This window comes from Hyaena hyaena, unplaced genomic scaffold (assembly GCF_003009895.1).
Source record: "Hyaena hyaena isolate Hyena2069 unplaced genomic scaffold, ASM300989v1 scaffold_140, whole genome shotgun sequence".
NCBI classification, from domain to species: Eukaryota; Metazoa; Chordata; class Mammalia; order Carnivora; family Hyaenidae; genus Hyaena; species Hyaena hyaena.
Window position 1 is genome coordinate 246,290 of NW_024080772.1, and position 11,129 is coordinate 257,418.

General features: G+C 49.7%; 2 protein-coding genes across 3 annotated transcripts in view; both read right to left on the bottom strand.

Moving 5' to 3' along the window:
• The window catches only part of IFT172 (intraflagellar transport 172), a 33,372-nt gene extending 28,057 nt beyond the window's left edge, over window positions 1-5,315 (bottom strand). Inside the window, exons 1-7 of the mRNA XM_039238491.1 lie at window positions 5,190-5,315; window positions 2,613-2,756; window positions 2,273-2,385; window positions 1,796-1,835; window positions 1,433-1,498; window positions 1,142-1,221; window positions 842-929 (exon numbers count right to left, since the gene is read on the bottom strand). Coding sequence (XP_039094422.1) covers window positions 842-929; window positions 1,142-1,221; window positions 1,433-1,498; window positions 1,796-1,835; window positions 2,273-2,385; window positions 2,613-2,756; window positions 5,190-5,228 — 570 coding nt within the window. The 5' untranslated portion in view covers window positions 5,229-5,315. The remainder of the gene's footprint in view (window positions 1-841; window positions 930-1,141; window positions 1,222-1,432; window positions 1,499-1,795; window positions 1,836-2,272; window positions 2,386-2,612; window positions 2,757-5,189) is intronic.
• Window positions 5,316-7,134: 1,819 nt separating this feature from the next.
• FNDC4 (fibronectin type III domain containing 4) lies at window positions 7,135-10,172 on the bottom strand. Of its 2 annotated transcripts, XM_039238482.1 has the most exons (7): window positions 9,824-10,172; window positions 9,498-9,642; window positions 9,301-9,416; window positions 8,869-9,073; window positions 8,335-8,424; window positions 7,919-8,043; window positions 7,650-7,753 (listed from the first exon to the last, which is right to left on the bottom strand). In XM_039238482.1, the coding sequence occupies exons 2-7, from the start codon at window positions 9,616-9,618 to the stop codon at window positions 7,718-7,720; spliced, it is 693 nt and encodes a 230-aa protein (XP_039094413.1). In that variant the 5' UTR covers window positions 9,619-9,642; window positions 9,824-10,172; the 3' UTR covers window positions 7,650-7,717. The 2 variants fall into 2 exon arrangements, with proteins under 2 accessions (XP_039094414.1, XP_039094413.1); XM_039238483.1 differs by lacking the exon at window positions 7,919-8,043 and having other exon boundaries at window positions 7,135-7,753.
• Between the last annotated feature and the right edge of the window lie 957 nt (window positions 10,173-11,129).

Here is an 11,129-nt window from a genome sequence, read left to right on the forward strand (position 1 = left end):
GAGATGACCTACACATTAACCAACACTGGGTGGGCCCACAAGTAGCATATGACTCTTTCTTTTTAGGAGACTTAAATTTCATTATTACAAACATTCAGTCATTCTTTTTTTTTTTTCTTTGAGTTTTAATTACTTAAGTAATCTCTACCTCCAACGTGGGATTCGAACTCGTGACTCTGAGATCAAGAGTCACATGCTCTACTGAGTGAGCCAGCCAGGTGCTCGTACATAAGTAATTCTTTTTATTTTTTTATTTTTTTTTATTTCTAGGAGAGAGAGAGACAGCGTGAGCAGGGGAGGGTCAGAGAGAGAGGGAGAAGCAGACTCAGAAACAGGCTCCAGGCTCTGAGCTGGCAGTCAGCACAGAGCCCGACGCGGGGCCCGAACCCACGAACCGCGAGATCATGACCTAAGCGAAAGTCGGACGCTTAACCGACTAAGCCACCCAGGCGCCCCATGTAATTCTTAATGTAAGTGATTCAAGCAATAGAGAATTATATACAGTAAAATGGGAACAGTCTTCTCCCCCATCTTTTCCCTTTTCCCTCTTGAGAGTAAATGACTTTTTTTCCTGTGAATTTATACACATAAATATACCTTTTACATAACTGAAAATAATGTCCTTATTCTCAGAATCCACTTGACTTCCCCTTTTCCCACACACACAGTAAGCTCTGGCCTCCTGAGCACAAACTCTCTCTGTGGCTGTATCCAAATGCCTCTTTCGGATGTCTTGCCCCTGTAGCCACCTCTCCAGGGCATCTCAATCTGAATGTTCCACTTCCTCTGGGTGGGATCTTGGGTTTCCATACCCCCATCCCAGAGCCTCCTTTAGTCATACCTGCGACTCTCCAGAGCCTTCATCATCAAAGAAATACCTAACAATGGTGCCATCTGCGTGACCAGAGAGAATTCCTTTCCCGGAGCAACTAAAACAGGGGAAGAGGAGGAAAGGAAAGAAATACAGGAAGAGATCATCGTTTCTCACCAAGAAATCACCCTTCCCTGTCCCGCACTACCCCAGCTGGGGTTCCTGCTACCAGCCCTCCCCAGCTTCCGTATTACAGCCTCCCAGTCCTGACCTCCCCAATGCTTCTCCATACATTTCCAAGCGCTTGGGGTGCCGCTCTTCCTTACTCACTTTGTTGTCAGTGATACAACGTAAGAATCTGTCCCATAGATGGTAGATGATTTATTAGTTTTAGTGTTTGCTAAACGAACCTGAAAATGGGAAAATGGACACAAATCTGGTTAGGCGACTTTCAATCTCACCCAGGTCCTAAGGAAAAAAAAAACACAGAAAAAAAAAAATGGTCTTTCTCTTTTCTCTCCCAACATACAACTTGACCCTTAAGGAGTTTAATGGTATTTCTCTCTCCAGAACCATTATCGCCACCCACAACCGCTCTTGTGTTTCTCTTCCTCCTTTTACCTTCCCTTCCGCCAGTCCAAAGACAATGATGTGCTCTGCTGGCCATTGCAGACAAGTGACAGCACTCTGTAGGAAGCAAATCATGGAAAGGATAACCCCGTCTCTGTAGCTTGGCACAATTATAACAACCTGAACCTCCCCGCCACACGTCACTGCCCCAGCTGCCTACGAGGGAGGGGAGGAGAGGACACGACTGGGCTTTACGGAGGAAAGTGGATGGGGATGGGCAGCCCGGCAGCACCATCGTTGCAGTGCAAAGACAGATTCAATGTTAAAAAGTGCAACTCTCAGTTACATTTATAAGTAGATATACTGATACATGTTTGTGCATTCTAATCTCCCAGAGATTGGTCTGAACTTTACCGTCTGGATGAACTTGTTACAGATGACTTTCTTGTCACCCCTGCCAAACAAAGGAGGAGAAGCATATTAAAAACACTTCCATAAAAATAAATTGCCACGCATGATGCCAGCAGAAGGGAAGAAAGAGCAGATACCTTCCCTGGCTCCGTAGTGTTCCCTACCATTCCACCGGAGCCCTGAAAGGAGGCATAAGAGGGAGCCTGAACAGCTTTGGAACAATAACATAGATGCTGTATCACCCAGGGCTCCCAGGATCTCAAGGCCTCACGTTGACCATAGGCTGATTCCTCCAGGGATGGGCTCTCAGAACACGTGGGGCAAGCAAAGGCAGGGAAGCAACATCGGACTCTGGAAGGCCTTTGCCTTCCATGTTCCAGGCTGGATCAGCACCTTCTCTACTCCCCCTCCCTGGGAAGGCATTTCTTCCTGCCCCCCCTTCTTTTCCAGGTCACCCCACATCCCAGTCTCTATCCTCACCAATCTTCTCCAATCTTGTAAACATAGATGATGTTGTCGGTCTGTCCTATGGCAATTTTAGTGGAATCAGGAGAAAAAGCCATGCCCTTTACCATATAGCTCTTCCTGCCATACTAAGTTAAAAAAAAAAAAGAAAGAAAGAAAGAAAAGGAAAAGAAGTAATGAGTACACATGGAAAAGAAAAAAGGGGCATGTGTGACTTAATGGGCTTGAGGGATTTATCCTGAGAAAAGAAGGGGCAGGCCACTTCCTATGCTTATGGCTGGAGAGTCGGTTAGGAAGAATTCCAGGTTCATAAGGCCCCAGTGGCAAGCTCAGGTACACAGAGTACTCTCTTCACCTTCATGTCAGCCGGTTTGGTGGAGAATTTATCTCTCCGCTCTCCATGTTCATCATACAGCAATACCACCCGGTCCACTGTGCAGACAGCAAATTTGGCATTGTTCTGGGACCAAGCCATGCAGGTCACCTTTGCAGCTCCATCCTGCAGTGGCAGCGGGGGCAAAAAATAAACCCAGGCGCTCGTTTAGAATGGCAGAAGCATTTCTAGTTCCTTTAGTTCTAGCGCGACTTCGGTCAATTTTCCTCAGCATAGTACTTAAACCAGAGATGCCTGTGATGCATGCTGGTCTCCAAGGCTATAAAACCCTGGACCAGGAGAACAAGGTGTTTCTAGAAACCCATAATGCAAACATGCTACATCAATTGTACCAATTTGCCCTGCAATGGCCTTGTTTCCTCATATCTCAGGTCTGCTATGGAAATAAATTCAATTGGTCCGATAAGTTTTGGTCTTTAGCCACATATATATATTTTTTGAATACCCTATTGAGAAAGGTGGCTGGCCAGGGGATGAAAGGAAGACAAAGAGCAAAATATGGTCCCTGTCCGAGGCAACAAGATGGAGCAAAAACAGGAAAAGCCCCATAAAAGCGGCACATAATGAAGCACAATAATAATTTGGAGAAGCTTGAGAAAATTTTATGTTTAAATGATCAACTTTAAGCTTTGAAGAATGGATCCACAAATGGGGAACTAATGACCAAAGGCAAGTCTGGCCAAGAAACAGTAATTTGATTTAGCTGAAACTATCTTGCAAATAAAGTAGAGGAGATAAGGCAAGAAAAACAGAGTGAGATCAGCTCAGGAAAGGTCTTCGAAGCCTGGCCATGGAGTTTGGGCTTAATTGGTAGGAAAAGGAGATATGGTGAAAGTTCCAGAATGGGGAGTAAAATAGATAATCAGAGTTGAGACTTAGGATGAACAATGCCACCTGGTTAGTTTTTGCGTTCCTCCCTCTCCACCCCTCGAGGACTTAACAGAAGCCCAAGTTAGTAGTGATCCTCTCCCAGTGACTTATTCTCGCCAGGTCTGTCCACCACCAGCGTTGGTCCTCAATGGTTCTGCACTAAGGACTTCCCTCCTTGGAATAAAAAATTTAGCTTCTGCTCCAATTATGTGATTAATTACTTGGGTTCCTGAACTCTGGTTTAAAACTTCTGTACTTTTCACTCCTAACCCACCTACTTCCAAAGTAAAAGGTTAACAACAACAACAACAAAAAGGTCCATTTTCATCAAAATCCTCAAACCAGAGTCAGAAAGGAGCCACCCGCCACCTTTACTGCGCTCCAATTCTTGATTAAATTAGGTTCAACAACCATTGCTCATCATCTTCCTTCATCATTTTGCCCAAACCTGGACCTCTGCCCTTCCCTGCATCATGACATCTTATTTTGAAAGACTGAAGGAGGTTTTCATTTCCAATTATTCCACTAGGGTAAAGGAATTTTTTAATTACAGTTTCAGGGGCAATTTAGTGAGCAATGAGCACCTCTCTCTTTCATCCCAATTTCCTCCTACTGCTATGCCACATACTCTGTGAAGCCTTCCTGATTCCTCACAGCACTGTCACGAGGATGAAATGAGGTAGGGAACAGAATAACTAACCATCAACAAGATCTTGCCATAGACTAGGCATTTTGATAAGTGTCCGATATGCATTACTTCATTTAGCTCATAACGCTGAGACAGTTGCCATTATTCTACTTATTTTACAAATGGGGAACCTGAGGTTCAGAAAGGTTAAGTAATTTGCTCAACCTTACATACACAGTTTATAAGCGGCAGAGCCAAGACTTAAATCCGTGTATGCTGGACTCCACAAAACACAATCCTAACTTCTTAACTTATGCAGCCAGGCTACCTATTAAACATACACTGAGGCAGTATTATTATTAGCTTTGTATAATTTTGTCCTTTAAATTTTGCATGTTCTCCTCTCTTCTCCATCAGTTTTTACACTGCTTCTCAGTTTACCGTGGACTTTGTGTACATTACTTCAACTCTTCCTCCAGATCCCCTAAGGTTGCTTTTATTGTTACTTCCATTTTCCAAATGAAATAGTTGGGTGAGTGTTCAGAGAGACTGTGGCCTGGGCTGAAGTCAGCGGTATTGGGTCATTTATTTAAAAAGTACAGCTGGCCCTAGGACTTAAATTCTGGTCTCCTATCTCCCAAACCCAGCCTTTTTTCAGCATGGTTTAGGCTTCCTCCCCCAGAGCCCAGCCTCTTCTGAGTCTGGGATCTTCATCATCAGCAGGAACGTATAAGGTCTTCTACACTCCCTCTTTGGGGCTTGCACCTAAAGCGTTTGTTTATTTGGGTGCAGATTTATGTTCGTCGTTTACATGTGCGCCCAGCACGGGGCCTGGAACACAACCGATGCTAAAGGAAACGGAACGAAAGCTACTGAGGTTAGCGATACTGAACGCTATCGACCGCGCACAGTCGAGATCATCGCTAGAGCCTTCAGTCTTCCGCGTACAGTAGGCGCTAAACATCATTAAATTTCAGTTGCCTCACTTTTCTTGGAACGTGAAGGCGGGCGGGGGCGGGAAGAGGCACGCAACTGCTCACCTGAGGGCTCAGCAGGGTCCTCAGGTGCTTCAACTGCATGACGAACACCTGTCTCGCAGATGCCACCAGGCAGCGACAACTCCCGTGGTTACCTGGACAACCCGCCACGTAGCCGCAGCGACTGCCGCTGACGCAGATGCGACCAGAGCGCCACACACTTCGCAAGGTCACCACGTAGGTTCACGGCGAGGCAAACAGAACGTGCGCAGGCGCAGTGAGATCTAGGGCGGGACTCCGAGAGGAATTGAATCCTCTCCCCAACCAATCCCGTCGTTGCCTTCAAGCCCAGGCTTAAGCCACGCCCACAAGTCCTCAGCAAACTCGGGATCCGACGTAATCGCAGTCTTTCTCGCGCCTTCGTGTAAGTGTACCTGAGTGCATTCTTTTAATCATCACAACGCTGATGGAAAGCAGGGCAATTGCTTTCATAGGCCTTTTGCAGCTGATGGAACTGAACCCGAGTACGTTACGTGACTTGCACGGGACCACAAGGCTAATAATGATAGCTAACAGTGAATACTCAGCGTGATATCTGCCAGGTATTGTGCAAAGTGTTGTACATGCATTATCTCATTTAATCTCAAAGCCACTTTTTGAAGACGATGATATCCTTAGTCCCATTTTACATAATAGGAGGCTCAGGATTAGCAGGGTTACTGACCTAAACTAATAATAAAGGATGTATGTAACTGGGATTCAACCCAGAGCTGGTGCGTTTAAACACCCTTATATCCGTTCTGAACTCCTGGCTCCCTATCTCCATGCCATACCTCTAGACCCTATGCCACCCCCATCTCAGGAAATGATGTGTCCAGAATCTGAGAGATGAGTGTTTTGGAACCAGTGGCCAGTGAGAGGTAAGGTACCCTACTTCAGAATTGGGGAGCAGTGGATTAAAGACTGCTGCCCAGATCAGGATGCTTCTTTAGTTCAAGGCAGAGGGTAAACCGGAGCTTGGCTCACCTGATAGGTTAAGGTTAAGTCTTGTGATACCGGGAGTTGGAGCTTGGTTAAGTAGAAGGGATATTGGCTTCTTGATCTCTCTTGGGATCGGGGTTCCTTTCAGAATTATTGGCTTAAATTCTTGTAATATATCAGAGAGACTGAGATGCAGAGAAGGAGAGTTATTCATATACCTCCTCTGGAAAGATCCCAAGTTGAGAAGACCCGTAAGTCTCCAGAAAGTGTAGCATATGCTGTCTACACCAGTTCTGGGTTCTGAAGTCTTTCCCCCACAGTGGATGCAAACGCCCACAGCTAGTTCTCTCACGGGCACCATCCCCCCTATTTTTACAGGAATCAAATAGCCCCAGAGCCCAAAGTAGAAGTCTTTTGACAGGGGGTTTCCAACCCCTCAGTTTTATTTCCATAATCCTCCTCTGAACATAGTGGCGGAGAGTGAATATAAACTCATTTACACTTCACAATCATTGACTTTGACAGAACGAGCAGAGACAGACAGGAGGGAAAGTGAGGGGAGGGAAGAAGTACAGGAATGCATAGGATAGGAGCACGTGGCACCAAGGGATCTGTTAGGGTAGCTGCTCTTTCGTTTGTCCCAAGACGCTGTTCAGTCCTGTTCTGAAAATTAACTCATGGGTGATGGAGGAATCAGAGGGATAAATGGGGAAGAGCTTGGGTATCAGTGTGGGCAGGGAACATAAAAAGGTTACTGGCCCTCTCATGTGGTATCACCTTAGTTTCCACTGATACAGAACTTACATCCCCTTCTTTACCTTCCCCCCTTCTCACTAAACAGAACAAAAGGAACTAGGGCTCTAGTTTTCTAACCCCATTTCTGGCCTCTCTCTCTGGCTAGAGAGTCAAACACCTTAAAATGATAGTGTTCTTGTGGAGTTGGTGGTGGTGTGAGAGGCCCTTGTTGTCAGGAGAGAGCAGTGGGGAAATGTCTTCAGCATACTATATGGTATACGATACAGTCAGCTCCAGTTTGTCCAAGAACCTTTATTGGAAAAATGTCCAAGGGGTGAGATCACCAGCAGCTGGAGGGGCTACCAGGTGAGAGGGGGAGCACCTGAGGCTCCATGGAAGACATTGGAGTAGTGCAGTGCGGCATCTGCCTCCGGACTCAGACAATTTCTTTTATTTGCTGGGGGAGGGGGAGTCCCCAAAGCAACACCCCTCTCTGAGACCCAGAGGCAAGATGTGGGGGCAGCTGGGGATGCCGAGAGTCCTGATGCAGGTGAAATGGGGGCCCCGTTTGGGACCTAATGGGATACAGTTGAATAAGTGACTTTCCCCTGGACCTGGGGGATGGAAGGACATATCCCATCTGATAGCCATTCCCCAGGTCCAGGGGTGCAGACCCTAAGAGACCTACCTTCTGGCCCTGCTCACAGTGGAAAGAGGATGGGTACCAGGCCTGAGGTTGTGGGAGTGTCATTACCCTCTAGGAGACTGGGATCCTTCAGTCTTGGGAAGATCACCATCTGGGGCTCTTCCTGACCCCATCCCCACCCCCATCCCCAGGTTGCTTGTGCATCTGTTTTCTGGTTCTGTTTCTTCACTCATACATCGATGGTGTTGATGGATGGTGACTTTTTCTGTAAAAGAAAATAGCTTGAGTCTCTAATTGTGGCACAGTAATAGCCTCCTCCATCCCAAATATGCATTCTCCTTCTTTTCCTGCCCTTCCTTGGCCTTCTCCCTTTCCATGGCTGCTCCCATAAGCAAAATCACCTTTTCCTCCCTCACAGACCCCACATCACCTGTCTTGTCCCCACTGGCCTTCCCTGCGGACTCTGTTCCGGCCCCTTCCCCTTCTCCTTGGGGTTGTTGTTGGAGTCATTGTCCTTGATGATATCATACTGACGGCAGAATAGCCCAATTACAGCTGAAACACAACAATACAGTCTGAGCTGTGATCTTGACCTCCCCACTCACAGCATTAAAGGTCAGTGAGATACTCATACAGTTCCTAGAAAATCCTTGAATTCCTGGTGCCCATGTGCAAGCACCACCCTCTTAATCTTCCTCTCCTCCAACTTCTGTTCACCCCCCTCAACTAAGAATGTCCCCGCTCCATCTCTCTCCCTGTCTTTCCTCCTGACAATCTTTACCACCTCCTGCCTTCACTGAACCCCCCAGGCCCCAATCCTTGACCCCTGTCCAGCAGCTTACTCACCAGCCCACATGAGCAACACCACCACAATGATGACCACTTCCCCCGTCTGTAGCGGTCGCTCTCCATCCAGACCCTCCACTGTGATGTCACCTAACAAGGAGGAGATAGACTCCAGATTATGGGGGAGCAGCTGCAGAGTTCTTCTATGCTTCTGGGCACTGGTGTCAGGGTAGACCCATCACCAGGTTGTCCCTGGTAGCCTCTCTCTAGGAAGCTACTGGTGGACAGGTAGTTAGAGACCAAAAAGCAGGAGGGCGGCAGGCGGGTACTCACGCAGGCTGTGGTGGAGGATGTGAACTGAGGATGGGTAAAAGGAAGCTTAAAAGCCCTCCCCCCAAATGATTCATTATCAGCCTGCCTATATCCAGTCCCCTTTTTCCTTTGTTTCTTGGCAGTATGATGAATTAAATCATCCTTTTATTCATCTAAGCCTGACTGTTGCTGGTTTGGGGGAAATAAACAAGAGGCTAAAGGCCAGGTAAAAGGCCAGAGAATCCAAAGCTTTAGAGAGTGGAGAATAGCTGAGATCCTCACCTGGGCTTGAACTGTTTGAGGGTAGCCGGTCAGAACCCTTGAGAGTTCGGAAGTGCACCCGAGGCCCTGGGGGGCTCTCTCCCCGAAGGCCGATGCTCCTGACCTGCACTGTGTAGTCGCTGTCTTCAGCCAGGCCCCAGAGGGCACAGGCCCGAGTGGTGGTGTTCACCTCCCGGATCACACGCTGTCCAGGGCCATTCTGTCTCTGCAGGGAGATGATGGGACAGGAAGGCAGTCTCACACCGGTCCCAGGACTCTTGAACATCCAAGCACTCCACGGAGTAGGGTGAAAAACGCAGCCTGAGCCAGGAAACACCAGCTCCCAGATTCCCCCACCACTGGGAGGGGAGCTTAGGTCCGGGGTGGTGGTAACCGAAGGAATGTTCAGAGATCCAAGGACACAGGTTGAGGGAGCAGAAGGGTGATTCATACTTGCTGGGAAATGGAGTAGCCAATGACGATGTTGCCTTCTGGGACGTCCCAGGACACAGTGGCCGAGTTGGCTCTGAGGTGAGTGACTGTCACATTCACAGGAGAGGGAGGCCGGTCTGTGGGTGCCAGTGAATTAACAGGTTAAAAGGAACCATCCACAGACTAGCTCTGGTTAACCCCACGCCCCCTTTACTCACCTGCTCGCACAAAGCCCAGGTCACAACTGACCAGCAGGAGGACCGTGGGGCTTAAATATGGGGAGAGGGGCATCAGCGAAGCCATGGTCCCCACCGAGTCCGCTGGGAGGCACTGGGGCATCCGCTTGACATCCAGGCGGGGCTCCTGGAGGTGGCAGGAGTTTGGGGGGGGGGGTCAAGGACTGCCCAGAACGCACGGTGGCAGCAGCTCTCCCGGGCTCCCCACCGCCCACAGCAGGCCGGGAGCCCCCCTTCTCTCCATGCCTTCTCCGCCCCCGCATCACCCGGGCACCCCCAATGCGCGGCTCTGCCCTGCCCACACCCACCTCCGCCGGTCCTCGCGGTCGGTCAGGCCTCAGGGGGCTGCTCGGTGCCCAGAGGGCGGCCCATCGCCCGACTCTGTGGCGCTGCCCCTACCCCATCCCGGCGCGGGCCCGGCGCGGCGGGCAGCGCGGGACCGAGCGGCGGGCAGAGGGCGAGCGGAGGCGTAGCGGGAGCCGGCCGCGGGGCTGCGGGGCCCCCCAGAGCTCAGACGGGCCGCGTAGTCTGTCCCCGAGCAGGGGGCGGTGCCGGCGCGGCCTGGCCGCTGGCCTGAGTCCCGGTGCGGGAGGCAGTGCGGCTGCTCCGCCGGCCCCTGCAGCGGGATGTGACCGTCCCGGCCAGCCAGCCGCCGCCTTCTGCAGAGCTGGCCCCGCTCGCTCCGCCGCAGCCCGACCGGGACGTGCCGGCCCGCCCCGCCCCGCTGGGGTTCTCGCAGCCGTCATCCCCCGCCTGCCCACCCCCCCGCCCCCGACCCCGTTCTCCCGGGGCTCCTCCCACGACCCTCCCATTGGCGGACTCCCGGGTCCCCATCCCTCTGATCCTGGCCTCGGCCCGGGAGCCTGCGGGGGCGTGGGGAGAGGCGCAGGTGTGAGGGTCTCCGGCACCTGGGAGGGCCCCTCCCTCCCGCGCTGGAATTCAAGTGGGGAGGAGGAATTCCACCTCCCGTGCGGGAGGGGATAGCGTGGCGGAGATAATTGTTTTAACAATCTCCTACTTGTAGACTGCGTCAGCTTTTAAATCTCTTCCCCATTCATAACCTGATATTGATTCTCTTCACTCTCTCATTCATTCTTTCATTTATTAAACAAATATTTATTGAGCGTCACCTATGGGTTCTGGCGTGTTAAGAGCTGGAGATACAGTGACTCTTAAGGTTGCCGGGTGTATATGGGGGAAATCTAAAGAGTAGCGACCTATGGCTCTTGTCTTATCTCTGCCACTTACTGCTTGGCTGGAGAAATTGGTCCTCTAAGTCTCAGGTTTCCTACCTGCAAACTCAGAGGGTCCAGGATCTCATAGGGCTGTTGGGAGGATGGAATGAGAAAATGCTGGGGAATGTCTTTATGAATCTTACAACACTGTGTGAGTGAGAGATTATCATCAATTTGTACTGATCTGTTAGTTACTTCACTCATTCAACAAACATGGAAATCCTTGTTATTTCATGAGATCTGGAGCGACAGCCTGGGTGTGAGTTCCAATTTTGTCAGCTATGTGATCTTTAGCAAAGACAACTTATCTGAGCCTCGGTTTCACCGTCTGAAAAATGAGGGTGTCAATACAATCTTCTTAGTGTTAATGTATCCAATG